General features: G+C 36.4%; 1 protein-coding gene across 1 annotated transcript in view; it reads left to right on the forward strand.

The window, feature by feature from the left end:
• TRDN (triadin) overlaps positions 1-21987 on the forward strand; it is a 384176-nt gene extending 362189 nt beyond the window's left edge. The window contains exons 38-40 of the mRNA XM_046006499.1: positions 16500-16541; positions 18598-18633; positions 21848-21987. Coding sequence (XP_045862455.1) covers positions 16500-16541; positions 18598-18633; positions 21848-21987 — 218 coding nt within the window. The remainder of the gene's footprint in view (positions 1-16499; positions 16542-18597; positions 18634-21847) is intronic.
• Positions 21988-25405: the final 3418 nt, after the last annotated feature.

Genomic DNA, 25405 nt, shown 5'->3' on the forward strand with positions numbered 1-25405 from the left:
GGGTAGGAGTAGAGGAAGAGGGAGAGCAGACTCCCTCTTGAGCAGGGGGCCTGATGTGAGGCTCGATTCTGAAACTCTAGGATCATTGCCTGAGCCAAAGGCAGACACTTAACTGACTGTGCCACCAGGTGCCCCATGGTAACTTCTATATTCCATATAATGATCTTTTTGTAAATAAAATGACCTTTTTTAAAGTGGAGTGTATCTGATAGTATTATAATTACCCCAGCTTTCTTCTGGTTAGTATTTTATCAGAATTTTTTTTTTTTTTTTGCAAATCTTTATTTTATGTCTTTTCATGACATTTTGTTTCAGGTATGTCTTTAGTAAATAATGTATAGTTAAAATTTACTTTTTATTTTACTCATCCAATGACCTTAACTTTTAGTCTGATGAATTTCAACTAGTTCTTACCATCTTGCCTGTTGTTTTAGATTTCTCATGTCCTCAACACTTTTTTATATTCTTTATTGTCTTTTACAAATTGAGCATTTTCTGTTTTCTAGTCTCTATTTATCTGGAAGATGACACTCTATTTTTCTCCCTTTATGGTCACCCCTGACATTTTACTATACACAAAGAATAAAATTACTATAAAACACCCTCTTCTCAACAAGAGAAGATGCTAAAACATTTAAATTTCATCACATCCTACTATTAATGTATTCATATCAATATGACTCTTTCTCTTGATTAACAGTTGTCTTATGTAGTTGGCTGCTCACTTTTGGGGGGCATAAATATTTGCAATTGTTAGATCTTCTTGGTAGAGACACCCTTTAAGAATGACGTAGTGTCCTTCTTTATTTCTGACTACAGTCTTTAGTTTAAAATCTAATTTATCTGATATGAGAATCACTACCCTGGCTTTCTTTTGAGGCCCATTGGCATGAAAGGTGCTTCTCCATCCCTTCACTTTCAGTCTAGATGTATCCTTAGGTTCCAAATGGGTCTCTTGTAGACAACATATGGACAGGTCCTGTCGTTTTATCCAATCTGCAACTCTGTGCCATTTTATGGGAGCATTTAGGCCGTTCACTTTGAGAGTGATTATTGAAAGATAAGTTTTTATCAACATCATATTGTCTGTGAAGTCCTTGTTTCTCTGGATTGTCTCTGTAAGTCTGTTCTATGACACTCTTGGGTTCTTTCTTCTTTTATAGAATCCTCCTTAATATTTCTTGTCCTGCTGGCTTGGTGATCACATACTCTTTTAAACCTTGTAGATCTTAGAAGCTCTTTGTCTCTCCATCCATTTTGAATGTCAGCCTTGCTGGATAAGGTATTCTTGGCTGCATGTTCTTCTCATTTAGTGCCCTGAGTATGTCTTGCCAACCCTTTCTGGCTTGCCAGACCTGTGGACAGTTCTGGTATTATTCTGATAGGCCTTCCTCTGTACATAAGGAATCTCTTTCCCCAGCTTCTCTCAAAAGCCCGTATCTAAAATTATGTTTCATCCATCTTACAATCAAGTGCCTCAAGGTCTTTCTAGATTCGTTGATCTTGGGGGGTGTTCTTTCTACCTCTAGGACACAAATGCTGATTCCATTTCCCAGATTGGGAAAAATTTCATGGAGAATTTGTTCAACTATATCTTCTAGTCTTCTTTCTTTCTCCTCCCCCTCAGGGATCCCAATAATTCTGATGCTGGAACATTTCATAGTGTCATTTATTTCCCTAATTCTGTTTTCATGGATTCTAATCTATTTGTTCCAGGCTTCCTCCTGATCCTTTTTCTCTATCAGTTTGTCCTCTATATCACTGATTCTAGCTGTTTGAGAATTTAGATTAGATTGAATCTCATTGATAGCTGATTTTCATGCCAATTTTGTTCAATATTTTAATTCTAACCTTTCAAAGATTCTGAACGTCAGATTGTGTCAGTATTTCTTTATTCTATATGTGTCTATCTTCCCCTACAAGTTCCTCAGAACCAATGCTACCATCTCTCTTGCATCTCTTACTTGGTTTCAAAATCGTGCTTCTCTAGCAGCACCTGCTTTAGGAGTGTCATCAGCAAAGGCCTATCAGTGGAAAGTATTATCAGTCATTATTGATCTGACAATGTCTTTAAATCACCCTTATTCCCAAAAGCCTGTTGCGAGGCACAAAATCTAGGTAACTGGTTAAGTAGTTTGCGCATTTTTGATATATTTTTTCACAGTATTGATTTCTCTTCCTCCACAAAGCCAGGGGAATTCTGTTACCAGTTGAATTGTCATTCCTTCCCCTGTGATTTATCTTTTCTCTCTCCTCTTTAAATATTTTCTCTTTGCCTTTGATCCACTGCAGATTCACTATAGTTTATGGAGTGAGGGCTTCTTTTTACAGTGAAACTCCTCCAGGAAACATGAAGCCTTTTTTTTCTTTTATCAATTTGGAGGATTCATAGCCATTATTTCTTCAGGTATTATCTCTTTGTTTTTTCCTTCTACTGATTATTAATATGTTAGGTATGCACATCTTCTTTTCTTTCAAGATCTTTCAAATTTTTCATCTCCTCGTTTCATCTCCTCGTTTCATCTCCTCGTTTCTCGATGCTGTGTTTAGTGTAATTTGATCAGTTTTAACACACATTCACTAATTACTTCTTCAGGTCTATATAATGTTATTTAACTCATCCAGTGATATTTCATATAATTTATATTTTTATTATAATAGTTACTTTTAAAGTCTTACTGGTTATTTTCATAATCTCCTATTCCTTGGCCTTATTTTTGAATTCATATTTCATTTCTTAAAATATTTTATATCTATATTAAAGTTTGAGCATAAAAATTTCAGTATGTGAAGTAGTTTGTTACATAAAATTGTTGTTTATTGTTTTTTCAGACTCTCCCTCATGATGTTTTTTTTTCTTTTTGTGATTGGAACCTTGATTATGAGCTCATACTCACTTTTGTTTTTAAAAAATTTTATTTATTAATTTGTCAGAGAGAGAGAAAGTGAACAAACAGGGAGTGGCAGGCAGAGGGAGAAGCAGGCCCCCCTGCTCAGCAGGGAACCTAATGTGGGACTTCATCCTAGGACCCTGGGATCATGACCTGAGCCCAAGGCAGACACTTGACTAAGCCACCCAGGCATCCCAGCTCATACTCACTTTTAGCTAAATGAATTTTTCCTTGTCTGTTTTCTCTGTCCTTCTCAACTCTTATTCCACTCCTAGCAGTTTCTTATCATTTGGAGTGTCCTGTCCTGGAAGTGAGCCCTGGCTCTTAGGTTTCCCATGGTCACAGGTACCTCATAGTACCTGCAATCAGACCTCATGGTGAACCCTTTTTGTTCACCTGCTCTGAACTGGGCAAAGCCCTTCCCAGTTTCAGCCGGTGGTTTCAAGTTGTCAATACTCACTTTTCAGAAAATACCTACTAGCTATTTAAGGGTTCTCTGTTTGGGGTGTCTCTCAGACTCCCTATTGTCTCCTCCTACTTCCTCTCCTATAGATACTAATACTTGGTAGGTTTTGACTCTGTTTGTTCCAATCCACATGCATTTTAAGGTTCATTTTGTTTTGTTATAAATGTTGTACACACGTATCACTATCTGTTTTTACAAGGGAATTTGGAAAAGATTTAAATACTGTGTTGTCACTATCTTCTCAGAAACCCAGGAGGCAGTTACATTTTTATCTCACCATCCCTGGCTTAGCAAAGTCTCACAGGCTCTGTGCCCCCATTTTGTTCCTTGCACAATTAGTTTCTGAATTCCAGGGTTTTTTTTTTTTTTAAGATTTTATTTTATTTTCATTTATTTATTTATTTATTTTAAGATTTTATTTATTTATTTGACAGAGAGAAAGAGATCACAAGTAGGCAGAGAGAGAGGCAGAGAGAGAGGAAGGGAAGCAGGCTCCCTGCCTAGCAGAGAGCCCGATGTGAGGCTCGATCCCAGGACCCTGGGATCACGACCTGAGCTGAAGGCAGAGGCTTTAACCCACTGAGCCACCCAGGTACTCCTGAATTCCAGTTTTAATATAACCACTTGCCCACAGGGTGATCTACCCTTTCATGTACAGCAGGTTTTCTTTTTCCCCTCTCAGGGCAGGAAGGAGGATTCTGGAGGGTTCCTTTACATATTCTGAGCCCAGCACTGCAACAAAACTATGATTTTGTAGTTAATACTGTCCATTATTTTATCAGTAGAATTAGCGTCCAATAGTTGCTTTTTTAATATTATCCACAAACCCTATTTTAACAAGATTCATGCCTTACCTGTCTAAATTAAAAAGTGAAACTCCCATCTTGTTTCATGAAACAAGATGGGATTGGGAGGGAGACAAACCATAAATGACTCTTAATCTCACAAAACAAACTGGGGGTTGCTGCGGGGAGGTGGGATTGGGGGAGGGGGAGCGGGCTATGGACATTGGGGAGGGGAAGCGAACCATAAGAGACTATGGACTCTGAAAAACAACCTGAGGGTTTTGAAGGGTCAGGGGTGGGAGGTTGGGGCAACCTGAGGGTTTTGAAGGGTCAGGGGTGGGAGGTTGGGGGAACAGGTGGTGGGTAATGGAGAAGGCACGTTTTGCATGGAGCACTGGGTGTTGTGCAAAAAGAATGAATACTGTTACGCTGAAAAAATAAATAAAATGAGAAAAAAAAAAAAAAAAAGTGAAACTCCAATGTTTTAGTTCCAGGCAATTATATAGAATTTGATATTAAGACTTTGGACAATCCTTAGTCATAGAATCCTAAATTTCATCTTCTTTAAAACAAATCCATTCTCAATACATATATGCACAAAGCTTTGAAAGGGGAAACTATACCTTCCTATATCATTTAGCTTAAAGCTTATTTCAGGATATATATTTTTTCCCTAAAAATGGTCATTTTATACAATGACTTTTGTTTTGTTTTGTTTTGTTGGGGGACCTTTGTTGGGATGGAATACTACTGGGAATCACTTGCTGAAATGGAATGCTGATGATTACTAACATCAATGTAGCATTTGTTAAAAACAAATCAGCACCAAATTCATGATAGAAATGCAAAAGTCATCATTGGGTAGTGGCTGATAACATGGAAAATGGTTTAAAAGCTGTGTAAACTTGGGACAGCTACATAACATCTCTGTGCCTGGTAGTCTTATTTTTTTTAATGTGGATAATAATAATACTACCTCATAGAAATTTGGGGGAGGTTAAAGAAGATAAAATGGTAGGTGCATAAATAATAATTGGTGTCTAATAAGTGGTTTATTCATTGCCATCCATGAGGGTGATGATGATAATGATGGTGATGGTAATGATTATGCCATGCTGTGTTACCATTCCTACTTAGGAACAGGTTTTACTTATTAAGTTTATCAAACTGGGTAACACGGTAAGGCAAAATCATAATGAGAAAAAAACATCTTACTCAGTTTGGGGTGGATTTAAAACAATCTTGCTTTTTAGAGTAAGGGTGATTATCCTCATGGAAATGTTGCTTCAGGAGAAAAAAAAAATGGAGCAGTAATTTGGTCGAAGCTTTTGAAGAGGTACTAGCTGCCGTGCTTACCTCCTCTGATTACTCCTTTTGCTAGACCTCAGAGAAAATCTGTGTTTAAGGCACACTTGGCCAAATGTTTGTCACTGCTGATTATTAGTCTTTGGGTACCAGCCATGTGGCCTCATTCATTTATTGGTGATGTTAAGTTGTTCTGACATTGCCCTCAAGACAGTCGTGTCTCATACTCAGACTGACAGGACAGACACTCAGAGAGGATTGAATACGTTTATTGAACACCCTTGGCTTCCCTGTGTGCAAAATTCCCAATGTGAACTGTCTCCACATTCTTTATTACCCCCTGAGGTCAATCTCAAGAATTCTGTGGATATTGCTCAGTGAAGCAGTTAATTTTGTTAAAACTCAGGTGATCACTTTAAAAAATAGTATAGAGGAAACTTTCACACCTGAAAATGAAAATAAACAGGGTATCAACTGCTGCTTTGAACTACCATGGATTCTTTTGATTTCTTGAAAATATGTTAACTCTTAGAATGTAATATTCTATTAAACCATTTATGCATAATTCAGCAAATCCATTGAGAAAATAACTTAAAGCTTTTGGTATTTCTATAGAGACAAAGTGGTGCAATGAATTAGATAAAATAAGAGGAGCAAAAATGAAAAACAAAATCCATGTGAAGTTACTTTTGTGTCAATGCTTTGGGATCCCAGCTGTTTACCTCTAAGTATTTCTTGAAAATCTGCACAAATCAGAATAGATTGCTAGTAGAAATAAACACGCAGTAACTGCTGGTACACATGCATGCATTATTTAGGTAGTTTTTATTTATTTATCAGGCTTGCTAAGAGTACACAGAGCAGGCTGGGCACTACACAGGAGATTTTATCTTTAAAAATAAGAAAAATAAAATTCACCATCAATGTGGATTCCTTGAAATTTTTCTTCTCTCCAAATTACAATCTCTTTTAACGTTCCCCATTATTTTATCCACCCCTATGCTCCCATGCTCAGATGAGGAAGATTTGCTACTCACCCAAGATTTATCACTCTGTTTCTCCTTGATGCCATCCCTTCTTGCCTTCCCCTATTCTGGCTCCCTCCATCCTGCAACTTCAGTTCTTGCTCTAAGAAACCCTCCTCCCTTCACCTGCAGATATCTTCAGACTTTCCTCTCAGAGGAAATCTTCCTTGCTCCTTCTGCTTCCTGAAATTGTTGTACTTTTGCTTTCATTCACAATCACACTTCTGAAATAAGTCTCCCACCTGTTCTTCAGGCAACCTGAATGTTGCCCTCCAAGATTTTCCTCAAACAACACGCTTAAAGCTCAAGCCAGATGTCCTAATTGTTGAGCTTAATTATCTTGTTCACTTCTCCCCCATTCTCTGATGCACTCAACATTGTTGGTCTCTTCTCCTGTTTGAAATGTTTTCCTCTCTAGGTTTTCATAATACCAGACTCTTTTCTTCAGTCTGAGCATATTTTCTCAGTATGGGCTTCTGCTGCTTTTTCTTTTTCCAGAGGATTACTTCTTCACATCTGAGCTTCCTTTCCTCCTCTTCACAGTCTTCCTCTGAGGGGTCATCCCACCTTGCTTTCCCCCTCTTTGTGGATAAGACTCCAAATTTTTGTGACGTTGTGATGCCTAACCTGCCTTATCATCTCTGGCCCCACATTTTCAACTCCCAGCTTCACCTGTTGTCTGCAGAGGTTTACAACTGACCTTCCTATCTTATCTTTTTTCTTTCCCTATCCCTTAACCCCAGCAAATCCTAACGGGAATTGCCATATGAATTTCCATTCTTCAGTCACTTAGACCTAAAACCTCCAATTCTACTTTGACTAATTACTCTTCTTCATTTCTGGCTCTAATTCAGTTGTCAAAGCATGTTAACTTGGACTATTTCTCTTCTGAACAATTGCAGGGTCTTTTCAGCCCATCCCGTTCTGAATTTCTGTCATTCCTCCATTTCATGTCTATGAAATAGATTAAGTTTTCCAAAATTTCAAATTGATTAGGCCATTTATACCGTATTTAATATTTCCTCATGACAAATTTAGAATACATTCTACATTTCTTAGCCTGAGGGTCTAAATCCTCTATGATCCAGTCTTAAACTACATTTTACATTTTTTTTTCTCTATAATCACTGTGTATATCTATGGGAAATACCAAACCAGTTCCACTTTCCATGTTCCTGATTTGCCTCCATCCTTTGATCCTGTCATTCCTTTTTCCTGGATTTTTCTTCCCATTTCTGATCATAGGATCCTTTATTGCCTGTCTCTGGTTCATCCTGATTCCTCAAGGTCCATCTTCCACAGGATAGCTTCCAGAAAATTTCTTTGATCTCTGTAGGAAGAAGTGGAAAACTTCTCACACTTATTTTGCTGATCATCATATACCACCTTGCAACCCATAAGATTTTCTCTCTGTTTGGATACTAGTCCATTTTCTCTACTTGACTGCAAATTACTTCCAGGTAGCACTGCATTGGTTTTTCCAGGGTGCATAGCAAAGTGCTCTGAGAGTAGAGATAATAAGTTTAGTTGAAAGAGGGAGGGTCTAGAAGTTCTAGAAAATTAGCTTTATATCTTCTTTTAATACCTTGAAAGTGCATTGCTTAACACCTTTTAAATTCCCTGAGTCCTAGTGTTCTCTTGAAAAATTGAGATATTCTACCTATTTCTTAGCATATTGAGACTAAAGCAAGTATCTAGTACCTAGTAAAGCACTTGCACAGAAAAAGAGCTCATTGTCATTATTGTTACTGAAAGAGTAACTATTTTCTAAATGAATGAACTGCAGGAAAAGTTTAAGGTAATATATACTTTGTAAAACTAAACTGATCTTTTTAAAAATATGTTTTAATTTTGACATTTTTATATTATTTTTTCCTTTACTTAATAGTTTATTTTTCCTTTGCTGTTTTCAATTAATTTTTTGCTGCTACATACATTGCTCTTATTTTAAGTTCTTTTAGAAATGTTTGTATTGGGGTATTTTTTTAATTTTTGAATTTTAATTCCAGTGTAGTTAACACACAGAGTAATATTAGTTTCAAGTGTATAACACTTGAATCAATAGTGATTCAACAATTCTATACATTACGCACTGCTCATCATGATAAGTGTACTCTTTTTTTGTTTGTTTTTTAAGATGTATGCATTTGTTTGAGAGAGAAGAGAAAGAGAGGGCACACATGAGTAGGGGGAGGGGCAGAGGGAGAAAATCTTCAAGCAGACCCCCTGCTGAGCTCAGAACCCCACATCAATGTCAGAAGTGGGGCTTGATCTCAAGACTCTGCGATCATGACCAGAGCTGAAACCAAGAGTCAGTCGCTTAACTGAATGAGCCACCCAGATCCCCCACATCATGATAAGTGTACACTGAATTCCCATCACTATTTCACCCATCCTTCTACCTCCTGATGGTAATCATCAGTTTGTTCTCTATAGTTAAGAGTTTATTTCTTAGGGGCACCTGGGTGGCTCAGGTGACAGTTAAGTGTCTGCCTTTGGCTCAGGTGACAATCCCAGGGTCCTGGGATCAAGCCTCACATTTGGTCTCCCTGTTTAGTGGAGTCTGCCTCTCCCCCCAGCTTGTGTTCTCTTGATTGTGGTGAATAATGTTTTTAATGTATTGTTGGATTCAGATTTGCTGATATGGGAGGAGGAGGGGTTGCTAGTATTTTGTTGAGGATTTTGCATTTATTTTCATCAAAGATATTGACCTGTGGTTCTCCTTCTGTGTGTGGGTGTGTGTGTGTTATGTGTGTTGTATCTTTATCTGACTGTGGTATCAGGGTAATACTAGATTCATAAAATGAATTTGGAAATTTTCTTTTCTCTCCTATTTTTTGGAATAGTTGAAGAAGATTAAATATTAACATTTTTCAAAATGTTTGATAGGATTCCCCTCTGAAGCTGTCTGGTCCCGGACTTTTGGTTGTTGGGAGTTTTTTGATTGCTGATTCAGTTTCAGATATTTTTATATTATAAACACATAGGATATATCATAAAATATGCATGATGAATTACACCCTTTATATGAAGAAGGAACTGAAACTCCATCAACCTTTAAAAACCACTGTAAATATAATTTTCTAATTAATAAATATGTATATGTGTGATAGTGGTGTTATATTTATTCCAGTTATCAAAATTTAGGAAGGATGGTTTTAATACAGAAAAAAGAAAAAAGGGAGAGAAAAGGAAGGAAAGCAAGCAAGCAAGCAAGAAATTGAAATCTAACCCTAAATCTAAAAATTTTACATTCATCATATATTTCAATTTAGTTTAAAATTTATCTTTTAATGCAGAATTAGCATTAATTATTTGACAAATGGTTGTTATGTATGTAATAATTTTTCCACAAAATAAAAAGGTAACTGGAAATACAATGAGGTATTTCCTCCGTAATAATTCTTATTTTGAAGAATATAGTTTTTTGGTTTTTTTTCTGTCTCCATCCTGTTTATATCTTGCATTTTTTTACCTGTATCTGTGTCAGAGAAGTAAGTTTTTTTTTTTCCTGAAAAGGTAACTTTTACTTTCTTGTTTTGTCAAATACTTTGACTTGTTATTGATTTATATGACCAATGAACTTACTTTTTAAAATAATTACCTTTCCTTTTGACAGGTTTATGTTTAATTATTTCCTCTGGCAATATGTTGGTTTTTCCATAGAGATAGAATTCTTCATCTAGAGTAGCATTTCTCAATGTAGTAGTGTTTGGGTTTGTAAGATCTTTAAAATCCTTTCAGGTGATCTGAAACATTTTACATATTAATATCCGGCCATTACTTACCTTTGTCACTCTCATTTTTTTCACAAGTATACAGTGGAATTCTCCAAACGCTAAATGTCATGTGAGAATATCATCATTCTTATGATTAAGGAGTTGTTTGCTTGAGGATCCTTGTGTTTAAAAAAAAATCTGTTTGGGGCACTTGGGTGGCTCAGTGGGTTAAGCCTCTGCCTTCAGCTCAGGTCATGATCCCAGAGTCCTGGGATCGAGTCCCACGTCAGGATCTCTGCTCAGCGGGGAGCCTGCTTCCTCCTCTCTCTCTGCCTGCCTTTCTGCCTACTTGTGCTCTCTCTCTCTGTCAAATAAATTAAAAAAAATCTTTAAAAAAATCTGTTTTAATTTCTATTCAATTAATTGTCAATAGACATAATCCACAAAAAAAAAAAATGCTTTCTGGAGTCCTTAATTTTTAAGATTGTAAAGGGTTTTTGTAACCCAAAATTTGCAAACTACCATTATGGAGAATAAGAAATGAGTCAAGATAAAATTGCTTGTCGAGAATGGTAAATCTGTAATTTTTAATATAAAATTTGCTAATTCATGTATCGAATCCATGTAGGGGCATAAGGGTGGCCCAGTCAGTTAGATGTCTGCCTTCAGGTCAGATTGGTGAAGCCCGTGTCAGGCTTCCTGCTTGGCAGGGAGCCTGCTCCTCCCTCCCCCTCTGCTGTTCCTCCTGTTTGTGAGCTCTGGCTCTCTTGCTCTCTGTCAAATAAGTAAATAAAATCTTTTTTAAAAGTAAAAAATAAAAATAAAAATACATGCAATTATACACCATAGCCATCATTGAAATGAGACTAGGCTCCATATTTTTTCATGTTCTCAGAATTCCCCTCCAGTCAAATTTTAATTAGTGTTCATATCAAAGCTATATAAATATATATATACATATCCATACATGTTTTTATGTTATACAAACACGCACACACACAGTCTCCTTAATGCCAACATATTGGCTGTTTAAGTTATATCTGTTCTTAGCCTCATAGAACCAAAGCTACCCTTGACTCCATATAGACAAAGACTAATCTCCTGGACTTTCCTAAAGTCCTGTCCTGCTCTGACTCTCTTTTTGATCCATGCTGGAGATCAGACTTGGAACTCAGGAAATAATTTCAGGCAAAGGGAAAAGAGAATTTCTGAGGTTTTTTTCAGGGCATTACACTCTGTCACAGAATAACACACACACACACATTATATTTATAAATGTATATGTTTATAAATTTATATACATATTTTTAAGAAGTGGAACACTTATGTGAAATGAGGCAGATTGTGGAACTGAGACAAAGTCCTTCAGTTAATGAGAAGATCCAAGCACTGCTTGGAAATACAAAATTTAGACCTCTTTATCATGATAATTTTATTGTTTTCATAAACTAATAGTTCTCTAAGAACCCCTGTGTCTGTAGCCTTAATTCAATAAGTATAAAAGAATTATACAAAAGCCAGACTTTGACGTCAAAATGTTTAAAAGATTGAAATGATAGCCACAGAGACGAGACCTCCCATGTGACTCTGTTATAGTAGAGATGTCTGAATTTGATAATAGAATGGATTCATTAATACTTGTGATTCCTTTTGAATCTAAGTTTTTCTTAAATCTAAGTTTCTATATAAGTAAAGGATGGAGTCTACAATTTTAAAGTCAGGGTAATATTTTCATTTTTAATTGTTTGGAATATGTTTGTCCAAATTACAGTGTTTAGGCAAACAGAACAGATATATTTTTCTCTTCATTGTCATTATCGTTTTCAAATACAGCTAAGTGACTCTTCTATTCATACCCCCTGAAGGAGAATGGATTGTTGTAAGAGAGACACTCCTTCATTTCTGCTCTGCACAAGTTCATGGTTCATGAACCCAGCAATATAAGGCATAGGTTCTAGGAACAGAGAGAACTGGGTTTAGGAGACCATCATCATCAAGGTGTGGAATGGCACGGTGATTAATAACGCAATCTCTAGTGCCAGAATGCCTGAGTCGGAATCCCAGTTTTCCCCTCTAACTAGCTCTGGGCACTTGAATCTCTCAGCCTTCAATTGTCCTAAAATGGGAAGAGTAATAGTACCCTCTTCACAGATGTGCCAAGGAGGAGAAATATGTTATTCTCCGCAAAGTGCTTAGAACAGTGGCTGGCACATAACAGGAATAATATTTGTGAGATAAATATAGATCCTCATTCAAGTGGCTCTGATTCACGTAGATTGCGCTCTGTGGTTCATTCTTGCCACTTAACTCACTCTGTAGTCGTGGACAGCACTTAACCTCTGTCTGCCCCCTCTGTACGGGAGATTTAAAGGAAGAGGACCGATCTTGCAAAGGAGTTGTCAGAACTGAATGTGCTAACACATATCAAATAATAAGACAGAGCAGATGGTGTTATGAAATATTAAATATCATGGCTATCATTAAAAATGACCTCTCAACTCACTCAGTTTTGCCTATTACCTCAATGCATGTCACTTCTAGACATTTCCAGACAACCTGCATTCTGTCTTTCTTCCTATTAGACACTTGCAATTTCATGACCAGCCAACACCACAATTGCACTCCTAGGAAAGTAAACTTTTCAGCACCCCCAGCTAATGAGTGCTTCCTGGGATTTCCTTGTTGCTGGGAATGGCACCATTATCTTCCTCCAAACTTAAAAAAAAAAAAATGCATAATGTTATCCCTCATGTAGTAAGCTTTTGCATTCACATGTACTCAATCCCATTTAACTCTACCTACAAAGCCTCATTTACAACCGACTCCTTCAGTGACTTGCAATCACAGAAATCATTGTTTCTATGTTGACTATTAAAATACATTCCCAATTTCTTTCTCTGAATTCATTCTCTTATATTCTAGTCTTGTTATTTTTATAAAGTACATTAAAATATGATTTCCCTCTTGAACAATTTTAGATGAAAAGATACCATTTATGAAGGGATATGTGCAAAAAATAAAATTCATTGTGCTCTAAAATTATACAAGGCATACAAATCATTTTTTAAAAATCAGTGTTTTGATGGCTGTGATGTTTCAATGATAAGATATGGGTAATTCTTCCTTCCCTTCCCTTTCACAAATAAGGTGCAGGTTTACTCAGTTTATCACAGAATCCCAAGGCCTCTAACTCATCATCTGATTCTGCTTCCCAGTCATTGTCCTTAGGCTTAAGCGCCTTTTTCTTTCCTATTTGACTTGGAGGCTGCACTGTCCAGTTCAGAGACTTTTAAGGCAACAAATATCAAATTATTCATTCTTAGCAGCTTGAATTGTGTATTCTTCAGACTCATGTGCGGTATCTGCACAGATCTGACCCTAAAAACTAACGAAAGTAAAACTTTACGTTCCCTATTCTTGTGCAAATTTAAGAAAAAAATCAAAACCTCTCTCCTTTTCATTTCCAAGATTGGATGGCTTTATCAATGTTTCCATCAATATTTCTTGACTTTCTCCACATCTCATCTTAAATATATCTCCTCAAGTCAACCTTCCAGGAGATGATAATAAAAATAAACTATAAATTAGACTTCCTTCATAAAGTATTTTCTTGACTGTCCCTCCCAAAAAAGCAAGTCGCTCCTTAAAATTCTATTGGCACTTGTTGGTATTTCTTTATGGTAATGACTATAACTTTTTTAGAGTCAAGTGTTTGTTTCATCCAAACCACACACACCTAATCAATGCACAAGTTATCAAAGTAAATGAACTGTAAGGATGTTATTTCTTTTTTGTATTCTGGGCAGTGACAATCACAGTACATTCATTATCCCTAGTTCAGTACATTTCTGCTCCTGTTAAGTTGCATACACAGAGACTGCATCTCTATAGCAACTGCCCTAGGTTTGCAGTGTGTCTTCTTGAGCTTCTGTTTTCCCTGCTAGCCTGAGCAATCGACATGTGACTCACTTCTTACCAGCTTTTATCACTTGTAGCTAGTTTATGCTGGGTCAGAGTACAGAGTTTGGAAAAGAGAAGGAGCTAAGGTTTTTATTCTACCCATATTTATTTCTCCAACGATAACAAAGAGATCCAGAGAATAAGTATCTTAGTCTTAAGTGTGTTATAACCTACAAAAATAAAATCTATATTTCTTGTGTACAAGAACCTGGCATTATTTTATTTTTTAAACATCATCCGTAAAAACTAGCAGATTCTTCCTACGCAACGAAAATATAACTATTATTTAACTCTTCTAAAAAAAAACTCTGCTATCCTTTAAAAATATCGTTATTAAGTTATTTCAAAATATCATGTACCCATTTGTACCTTTTCTTTATGTGTAGCTGCTAACTGGGCAGTTTAAGACCATGGCTATTTACTCCAATATTTAATTGAGTTAAGCTTATATCGAAATATTTCTAAACTAATCAGGTTGAAATTGTAATAATTCACTGCTGCAGACCAAGTGGATGCTCCAGTCAATAGTTCAGTGACACTGCCAAGGGCAGGAGCAAGGACTGCTCAGACTGAGGAAGTCATGAATGCCATGAACAAGGTGCTTGCATGAAGTGAAGCCAGTTTGTGACCAACACACATGAGATCCAGATGTAGAGAGTAAGCTGTGGCAGGAGCGGTAGTGGTTCTTGCCTGGTTTAAACTCTGCGCCAGGGGCTTCTGGGTGGCTCAGTCATTAAGCATCTGCGTTCTTCTCAGGTCATGATCTCAGGGTCCTAATATCAAGCCCCATATCCAGCTCCTTGCTGGGCGGGAAGCCTGTTTCTCCCTCTCCCAATCCCCCTGCTTGTGTTCCCTCTCTCTCTGTGTCTCTCTCTCTCAAAAAAATAAGTAAAATCTTTTTTTTTTTAAAGATTTTTATTTATTTATTTGACAGAGAGAGTTCACAAGTAGACAGAGAGGCAGGCAGAGAGAGAGAGGAGGGAAGCAGGCTCCCTGCTGAGCAGAGAGCCCAACGTGGGGCTCGATCCCAGGACCCTGGGATCATGATCTGAGCCGAAAGCAGAGGCTTTAACCCACTGAGCCACCCAGGCGCCCCAATAAGTAAAATCTTTTAAAAAAATAAACTGCTCCGGGGCGCCTGGGTGGCTCAGTGGGTTAAAGCCTCTGCCTTCGGCTCAGGTCCTGGTCTCAGGGTCCTGGGATTGAGCCCCATATCGGGCTCTCTGCTCAGCAGGGAGCCTGCTTCCCCCTCTCTCTCTCTCTACCTCTCTGCCAACTTGTGATTTCTGTCTGTAAATAAATAAATAAAATCTTAAAAAAAAATAAATAAAAAATAAAAAAAATAAAAAAATAAACTGCTCCAGCCTGACAAGGAAAAAAAAAAAAAAAGAAAAAGAAAAAAATGGCTGTTTTGGGGTCTGTCTTTCCTTCTGAGTCCTGATATGACTTTTCCTCCCAAGGTTGTTAATTAAAGAATAAAATTTTAAATAAATAGTTTAAAAATATTCACTGTAAAAAATGCTAGTAATTTTATTTCTTTTTCCCATTTTGTTATTTTACATAATAACATCTCTTCCTAAAGGTCACATTTCTTTCTTATTAGAGAAAATTTGCATACTGACCTATTTTACCCCTTTCCTATTTATTAGTGAGCAGCTAGTGTGCAAAATCTGCATAAATGATAGAAAACCAACCCTCTTTCAAGTTATTACAAATGCTAAAAGTTGATGTGAATATTTAAAGATCATTTAATTGTATTATGTTAGAAATATCTCTGACCTAAAATTTCTTCCACATTATTCTATATGTGGCTGTACTCAAGACACCAAGTAATGCACATAGTGTACCTTAAGAGTCATTGTTTATGTGTTTGAGCTTCAGTTCAACTTTTAATGTCTTTTAATTGCCTCTGTAATTGTCTAAAACTAAAATCTATAATCAGTCTACTAATAAATATATGGGTGGATATTTTTTCAGGATCCAGCTTGTGGATATGAAGCTATTTACCTCAAATTTCCTAAATTCCAGAAGCACTGGTGGTTTGGGCAAGGCAGCTTAGGAGTCAGAGAGGAGAAACACATTTGGGAGTCACTGCTGGCCCTTGTTTCCATAGCCAGCGTTTGCCAGCCTGCTGACCACAGCCCAGCATGGTATCCTTTTCCTCCCTGCATCCTCCCCATCAAAGAAATTGCCTTATTTGTCAGGAAGGTTTTGTTCATAGAGACACTAGATGCTGAGCTCATAGAGTAAGATATCCTATGACTCAGGAATCTTTAAATACAAAATTTCCTCTTTGGGAAATCTGGAAAATGGACTGTGGATTGATGTGTCCTTTCTTTACTTTCTAGGAGAAGATTTGGAAGATGTACCAGCTTCAAAGAAAGCTAAAGGTGAGCTTGTGATCTTCAGTATATACACAAATTTTCTCTTACATGTAATGTTTTGTCTGTTTTATTAAACTATTCTTGATCTAGTCCTCATCTTTTCCTAAGTAATGTTTAGATGGTAGGCCTATTTTTGAAACAAACATATGTTTTACATTATTTGGGAAAAATACATGTATATATGCATATTTGCACATATTGAAGGAACTAGTTAGATACTGGTTTATTTAAAAGTAATTATTAGATGCATGTATTGTCCAATTTGCTTACAGGAACAATATTTCAAAATTATCATTTTGCAAGAATTTTGGGGATGCTATTTAACAGGAAGAGGACCACATTAGTGTTCAAAGATGATGTTGCCTATTTTTTAAAGATTTTATGTGTTTATCAGAGAGAGAGAAAACGTAAGAATGCATGAGCTGGGGGGAGGGGTAGATGGAAGATGAGATGGAAGCAGACTCCCATCCAGCAGGCAGTCCCCCACGCGGGACTAGATCCCAGGACCCTGAGACCATGACCTGAGCCAAAGGCAAACATTTAACTGACTGAGCCACCCAGGCATTCCTGATGTATTTTTATTAAGAAAATTTGAAATAATTTGCCTATACTAACAGTAATGACATAGAGAAAGGGAGGGAAGGAGGGAGGGAAGAAAGACAAACCTCAGAAAAATATGCCACAACCAGAAGCATAATCTTGAGCAAGTCATTTCAGACTAAATTTGTTTGTCTGTATTGTAAAGATTTCAACTAATTTGATGTGTGTGTGTGTGTGTGTGTGTGTGTGTGTGTGTGTGCGTGTGTGTGTTTTCCCTGAAAGATTTCCTGGCTCTCTAGTTTGATTTGTTATATAATAGATATTTTCTATTCTACTTTCAAACTTTCCTGTACACAGTAGAGTTTACCTAAGAGCTAGTCTTATCATAAAAGTATAAGTATTATAGTAGTGCCCAGAATTAATTAACAGTGTAGAAAATAGTGCTTTGAGGAAAGACACAAAGGAATGGACACCTGAGTCTTATGAAATGATTTACACTTAACTTAAGACAGTTTTTGAATACTGAACTTTTAGGTTTTTTTTAAAAGTTGAATTATTAAAAACAACTCAATAGTTTTTAGCTTCTAGACTATTGATGAGATTCTCAAACTATTTTCTGTATAAATCTTCTGACCAACCAAAACAAAACAAAACAAAAAAAACAACTTCTGGCAATCTTGTTAGAATGGAATAAATCTGGGTTGGAACCTAAGAATTACCTTTATATCGGTCTCCAAGTAATAGTGAAACTCTTGGTATGTGGATCACGCTTTGAGAGGAAAGGTCCTTAAACTCTTTTAGAACCTGATGAAATCTAAAACCTAACTTTCAGTGAAACACACACACATACTCCCATCTTCCTAACATTTCAGGGTTTTATAGGAAACCACGCCCGCCCCAAACCCCAAATATGGACACTAGCTAGGAACTTCTAACTTGGAGAAAGAGGTTCAAAAACACGAGCTCAATTTATCCAGCACTGGATAAATACATGCTATGTATCACTACAGCAGAGAAATCCTTGAGCCAGTTGAGAAAAGGGAAGGATACCGGACACCAGTCTGCTGATGTTCTTTCTTGGCAGGAGTGATTAAAAAACCTTAAGTCCCTCAAAAATCTAGAATGATCTTGACTGTAATATTTATCCTTTATCCTGCTCACTGTTACCATATTATAACTCTGAACATCAAAGACCTCTCCAAAGAAAGGAATGTGTGTCAACTAGCTCTCCTCCACTAACATCCAACACATCAGCACCCGTTCTCCATTTGAACAACTGCCAGTCAAACACCACAATCTTTTCTTCCACTAGCTCCTCTTCTGCCACTGGCTCTTACCTATAAAATGTTATTGTGAGAGAGTGGCAGAATCTGAATAAGAACATGGTGTATATGACAAGAGGAACTTTAACTCCTGCTTCTTTCATATCATGCACCTGTTTAGACAGTTTCAGTTCCCTATATATGTGTGTGATAGCTGGGAATGTACTCATTATTTACTTTCATATTTTTGTATCCACTAGAAGCTGAAGACGTGTCTTCCACAAAGAGGCAAAAAAGTAAGTTTTATAATAACAAATAATGTGATAATAATCACATTAAAAGTGTGGGATAGTTCTCTATTAAAGGTAGTGGGTATAAATTGACACTTTAAGACTCTTAAGAAAAAAAAAAAAAGACTCTTAAGAAGACCAGTAGTAAAAGAAAAAGATGTTTGGCACAGACATGAAGAATCACATTAAAGTAGGTCATTTATATTTCGAAAAGAAGTTCATCCCTTTTTGTGGCAGGCAACAGGCACGTGTTTGGAAGAATTACAACGTACTGATTGAAGTGGCAGTTTTGCAAAATGTTCTATGTGTCTCTGACCCTGAGCACTCTAACTGAACCTGTTCTTAAATGTGTGTTGCTGTCTGCTTAGTAAGAAGACTGCTGAAGTGATATGCTGAACCTCTTTATATCAAAAAGAAAAAAAAATGTAGAAATAGGACTCAACAATTCAATGGCTTAGACACTCACTTCTAAGATTGAAAGTCCTTCTTGGTTTTTCCAGATATATAGCAGGCTCTTAATATTCAGTCTTTAGGATTGTTGATTTTAGAATGCAATCAGCATTCATATGCAGTTACAAAATTCAATATCCAAGATTCTCATTATTCTGGTACTTACAAATTAGACATTTTCCTTCAAATGGAAGGCAGTACATTTTGTGTTCCCATTTGCATTAAAGTCATTGCTAGTCAGACTAAAGGAAGCAATGTTTGAAATAGATATAACAGGAAGTTTATTTCACATGATTTTGGTATTGTTGTTGTTGCTGTTGTTGTTGTTTAGATTTTATTTGTTTTTTTGAGAGAGAGAGAAAGAACACAAGGGATGGGGGGTAGGGGCAGAAGGAGAGGAAGAAACAGGCTCCCCACAGATCAGAGAACCCTTCTAGGGCTGGATCCCAGGGCTCTGAGATCATGACCTGAGCCAAAGGCAGATGCATAACCAATTGAGTCACCCAGGCACCCCTAAGATAATGATTTTAAAGTAAAGAATAGACATTTATCTGAGGAAATGGCATCAAGAACATTCTCTAGATTCTAAATGTTTCTTTAATGTATTTCTGCAGGAAGTTACTAAAATGTCCACTACAATAGCAAATGCCTCCTACTCTGCATTAATACTTGATTCATTGAACAAATATTAAGTGCCTACTATGTTTCAAGTTCTGCATTAGATCCCTGGACCATAGCAGCAGGCAAGAGGATTAGTCATTATAACCCCTCTCATGATCATCTTGTGAGAAATATGGGGAATTAAGCAGTCTTTACAATACCTTTCAATATTATTGCAAAAATCTATAAAATCAAACTGGGCATATTTCTGGTTTAAACAGTAGTTTCCCAATTGTTAATCTACTGGTAATAAATTTGTGGTTATGTCACATAAACAGCTGAAATATTTTATTTTATAAATAAATATTAAAACGTAATTCAAAAACCATCATACAAAAAGATAGGTGGATTGTATCAAGTCAAGTTTGGAATATCATACTATAGTTTTGCAAAGATGTCACCATTGTGGGGAAACTGAGTGAAGGATGTATGGGAATCTCTGTATTATTTCTTACAATTGCATGCAACTCTATACTGATCTCCAAATAAAAAGTTTAAATAAGAATAAATGAATGAATAAATCAATTTAATATTTTTAATAAAAAAAGTTATCAAATGTTTAAGTTCAATTGGGGGATTTATAGTAGGAAAAAAATTCCTATTTTCATCTTACTATAAAGTAGTTCTATAGTCTGATACTCCTGAGTCTTTTATATGAGCTCTAAGATTTGCTACTGTGATGATATTTTCATGAACAGCCATCAACATCAATTAAGTAGATGGGTCAGAACTGTACCCATGTCCGGTAAGGTTCAGCTGGAAGGTAGCTTGTCTTTGCTAGACTCTTCAGCTATTAGCTATTAGCTAATAGCTATTAGCTAATTCCTAATAGCTAATAGCTATTAGCTAATTCCTATTAGCTAATTCCCAATAGCTAATAGCTATTAGCTAATTCCTATTAACTAATTCCCAATAGCTAATAGCTATTAGCTATTCCTCTTGATGCAGCCCAGCTTTATTGCCATCCATGTCGGCGCTCACAACCTTGGGGGTTGGGACAGGTTGTGTTACTGCCTCTCCCTGAAGCTAGAACTAAGTAATAATAATAATAATAATAATAATAATAATAATAATAATAATTCTGGATGAGTTGAAGTAGAAAGGAAAGAACTAAATTCGAGATTTCTCCAAACTACTTTTATCCATGAAAATGAGTGATTCAAGTCAGCTGACATCCAGGGAGATGAAATCAAAATAATCTCTTGTTGCTTCCTTCAGCTGTTTTCTACCCATGCTTTGCTTTATTTTGCTTCATAAGCCCTTAGGCTTGTATGGATTTGGCCAATTTACCATATTCCTTCAACAGTCATTCTCTTTCCTGGCCATTGGGGAAAAGTGGTTCATTAACAGAAAGCAAAAGATAAAATGGAAAACACAGAAAAGCAGTAGGTGTCCATGATTGTTTGGAGAAGCGAAAGTCACCATCTCTTAACAAAGTTGTTACCTGAGAGCAAGGTGGGCATTGGCAGCTCAAGCTCATATCCACTGTGCTACACTGCCTTGCTTGTCTTTAACACCTTTTCTGTGTTGCTTTCTGCTCTGGAGGCAGAGCTGCTACCTGGAAGCATTAATAAAAAGTAACTATGCCATCTCAGGAGAGCACTTGCCCCCAGACTAAGAGAGAGTGGAAAACCTCAAGACTCCAGGAATCACAAGGCTCTCTGTGGTTTTACTAAAACACCGAAAGAAAAAAAGTCAGTTACTTTGCATATGGATAAGCTCGTGCTTTAAAATCTGTTACTATCTAACACTTTTTCTGAGTGCAATGCACGTCAGTAGAGTTCTATAATGTAAGTACTTGGACTTTCTATGCCAGATCATTTTTATTATCACTTATTAAGGGCTTATTATGTGCTGGGAAAGATTTCAAGTCCTTCACACATATTTACTGATTTAATTTCCACCACATTTCTAGGAAGCTTTTGTTATTGTTTTTGATTTTACACGTGAGGAATCTAAGAGGCAATGAGGTTTATTAAGTTTCTGGTTATTGTCAAGGCTACAGAAACGGAAGAACCCATGTCCGCCTACTCTGTATCTGTCTGTGTCTCACCATTGTTACTGCTTGTATTCTGCTTGTTTTAACAAGTTTTCATGCTCTGTTCCATAGGCCCCATCAGTTTCTTCCAGTGTGTCTACTTGGATGGGTACAATGGCTATGGATTTCAGTTTCCTGTCACTCCTGCACACCGTCCTTCAGAGAGCTCTGACCAACCAAGTTCTCCAGGACAGAAGCAACAAGGACAATAGACACACATGCAGGGCCCTTACAAGTGCTTTAAGACTTTGAAAATAGGATCTTCTGTTTGTCTGCAGTGGCATAGGCAATTGAAATCATGAATTTGAGGAATTTCTCTGAAAATGTTTTACTCTTCTGCCTGGTCTAGAGAGGGTGGGCAAAAGGAATGAATGATAAGCAAACATATTGAAAGATCTGGCACTCAAGAACCGTTATTTGTGTTTGTTGCTAGGCATGGATGCTTATATTTTTCTATTTCTTCTCGTTGTAGGGTTGCTCACAGGTTAATTTAAAGCTTCCTTAATAATGATCTTTTAAACATGACTGACACAATTACAAATGGAATTCTGATTTCAGTTAGGTATATTTCTAAATGACAACACAGACTGTGCTTTCAATTTAGAGAGTATAGGAGCTACTCTTATAGAAGCACAAAACTACTCTTTATCATGGAGCTCTCTAAACCCAATTTGCCCACTAAGTTGGTGTTGAATAGTTTGATTTTATTTATGTCTCTTTCTATTTTAGCTGTGGTAATGCTCTAAGAATGGGTAATAGTTGAACCAAAAAGTGCTGTAAATTCCTTGTAATGCTCCTTTAGATAGAATTCAAAATATCTCTGAACTTTGGACATGGTAAGATGGAGTAGAAATGTTTGATAAATCTTATCTTTAAGATTTGTCTTGAATTACAACTAGGACATTCACTCCAGTGGAAATATACCATCCAATTAGGCAGGTCTAATGAATCATTTGTTTAAAACAAAAGCAAATGAGATGTAGTATTTTCAGATTTCTCCAGACTATGCCCTAATGAAAATGTCACCTGGATGAAATTTTAGATCAGTCACTAAATTCGGGTGACAGTCGTGAACGTATTTAATTTCACTTTAATAGGATCATTCTGTACAGTTAAGTACATTTTCTTTCTCAAAAATATATATTTGTGTATATATATACACACACATACATAAATGAATGTCATCAAAATTAAAGAAATGCATTTTAAACACAAGTACTTCATGAGATGTCTTACTTGTATTTTAGGTAACTGGTTATCAATGCCAATGAAATTAATGACAATCTTTAACTTACTTGATGATGCATCACTGGGAATGACTATTTTGGTTTTGTCATCTTTTTGTCTCCTGGTGATATGAACACTTATATTCTTTACCACATTTTTCTACCTATGTTAAAAGTTACGCCAATGTGACCTTTATCATGTTTACAGTTGCAACTCAACCTATGACAAATTAACTCAGGAAATAAGTTATCTTTTCTGGAATTGTAATTGCCCTCTTGTGGGGTAGCCAGAGCCAATACTAGCCAAGTGATTTATTTAAAGGACTGCAACTATCTAAGTCCTTTAATTCCAATTTAGAACACTGTTTTACTAAAATAGCATTAGGCTAGGGCATCAGTAACACATTCAGTATCAGTGATGGATTTTCAGTGACTTTGGTGAAAAGAGTTGGTCTCAGGCACATGCTGGAGTGTGCTAACTCACACCACAAAAGCCAGTGTTATAATGAACCAAAATTAATGACATTCTGTTGGGGGACTTGGAGTGTATACCCTCAGGACTGACCAGATGGTATCATCTTGCCCACCCCCTTCATATAGTAATGGAAACTTGTGGGAAAGTGGATAAAGCTTATTGCTCAACTGCTCCTACAACTTGTCGGATTTAATGAAGAAAGGCAAATATGGCAGTTTTTTAGATCTCATATGATTTATCCATTCTTATATTCAACGGATATTTGCTGAGTACTTACTTTTTCTAGGGCACTATGTTAAGCATTGGACTGTGTAAGAAAAATATCAGAAATAAATTCTATTCCCAGTGTTGTCCTGACACATGGGTGCCCTTGGAACATTTCCTAAATGTACTATGCTTATTTCCCTATCTGTGAAATAGGGATCAAGACAAACAACCTGATACCTCACAGATGTACTGTGGACAATGACAATATATCTTAATACAAATATGATGTCAAAATAAATTTCTGAAATGATTTATTTTGGATGTGGCACTAATTTTTCCTCTGAGTGCTTTTCTACATTATATCATTGTTTCTTTCTTTGTCATTATAAAAACTATTTAATAAGAAGTAAAAAAAAAAGATAATTTGTTGTCATTGGAATTTAAACAAACCAATTAAGATGTAAACAACATTAATGATGATTGTAAAGGTTTATCTGCTTAAAGATACAATGATGATAGCACTTGGAAAACAGTAACTAAACTCTCATCCGTTTGAATGATTCCATCAAATAAAGTATTTCTAGTCCTTTCAAGTTTGTGCTTTACATTTTAAAAGGAAAAGATAAATGGTTGGGTTAAAAAGGTTTTTGTCTTTAACAGGGCACTTACAATTCATGTCATAATGGTCATAAATATGTAAGCATTTAATGATTGTTTTAGTCCTCCATTTGTCCAATTAGTATGAGCTACCCATCCCAACAATATGCTCTTCCTCAAACTTCACTTCCTCTTGGTAGATGATGGTCTATAGAAAATTAATAACTACCTGAGGTTTTTATTTATGTTTAGTTTTCATAAAGTCTGATAAATCATCTTTCCAAAGGGACAGGTCTTTTTCAGAATATTTTCCATGGAAAGCCCCTGTTTATTAATTCATTCTGGTATATCCCTGTAAAAACTCATAGAAATTTTTGGAAACTGAAGCTGTATTTCCTTGAGTTACTTTACTGGAAGAAGGCAAAGAGAATAATGAATGTTACTGCTGATGGAAAGCTCAGGGACCATCCGGCTCACCTGGCACATGGAGAAAATAAACTTAATCCCTAGAGAAAGGCATAAATTTGCTCAAAGTTCACTGACTGTTTCAAAGCCTGGTCTCTATAGATCCTTGGTCTGCTAGCTCCTAAATGCCCTTAACTAGATCCTCAGTGTGTTAATACAAAACTTAGTTAATTTATCCAGCATCTCAAAATCCAGTTTTTGAATTACAATCAGTGTCAGATATGCAACCATAAGCGGAAAGACTTGCTTTTTCCTATATAAGAGCTGAAAGGGCCATAAGAATGATTCACATTCCCTTGCTTTAGAGATACAGACAAGGAATCTCAATCTAGGTGACAGGCCAGAGTCACATTGCTAGTGGTAGCAGAACTAAACCCCAAACTCAAGTGTTTCCTTTTCTAATCCACTGCATATTCTTTACTCTGCATGACTCCATGTATTACCACCATTACAAGCTTCCCTCTGTAATTTGCAAATTTGTTAAAGCATGGAAACTCAGCATAGATTTCCAGAAACTGGCCTCCTGACAACAGGGCTCCACTCCTTTCAGGCTTATGTAACTGCTACCCTGTACCTTTTCCCCTTGTTAATCCTGTATGTCCATAAGACATTTAGACATCCCCGTAGATTATTTCTCTTGTGTACAAAAATAAATAGCTT

This window comes from Meles meles, chromosome 5 (genome assembly GCF_922984935.1).
Source record: "Meles meles chromosome 5, mMelMel3.1 paternal haplotype, whole genome shotgun sequence".
In the NCBI taxonomy this organism is placed as follows: Eukaryota; Metazoa; Chordata; class Mammalia; order Carnivora; family Mustelidae; genus Meles; species Meles meles.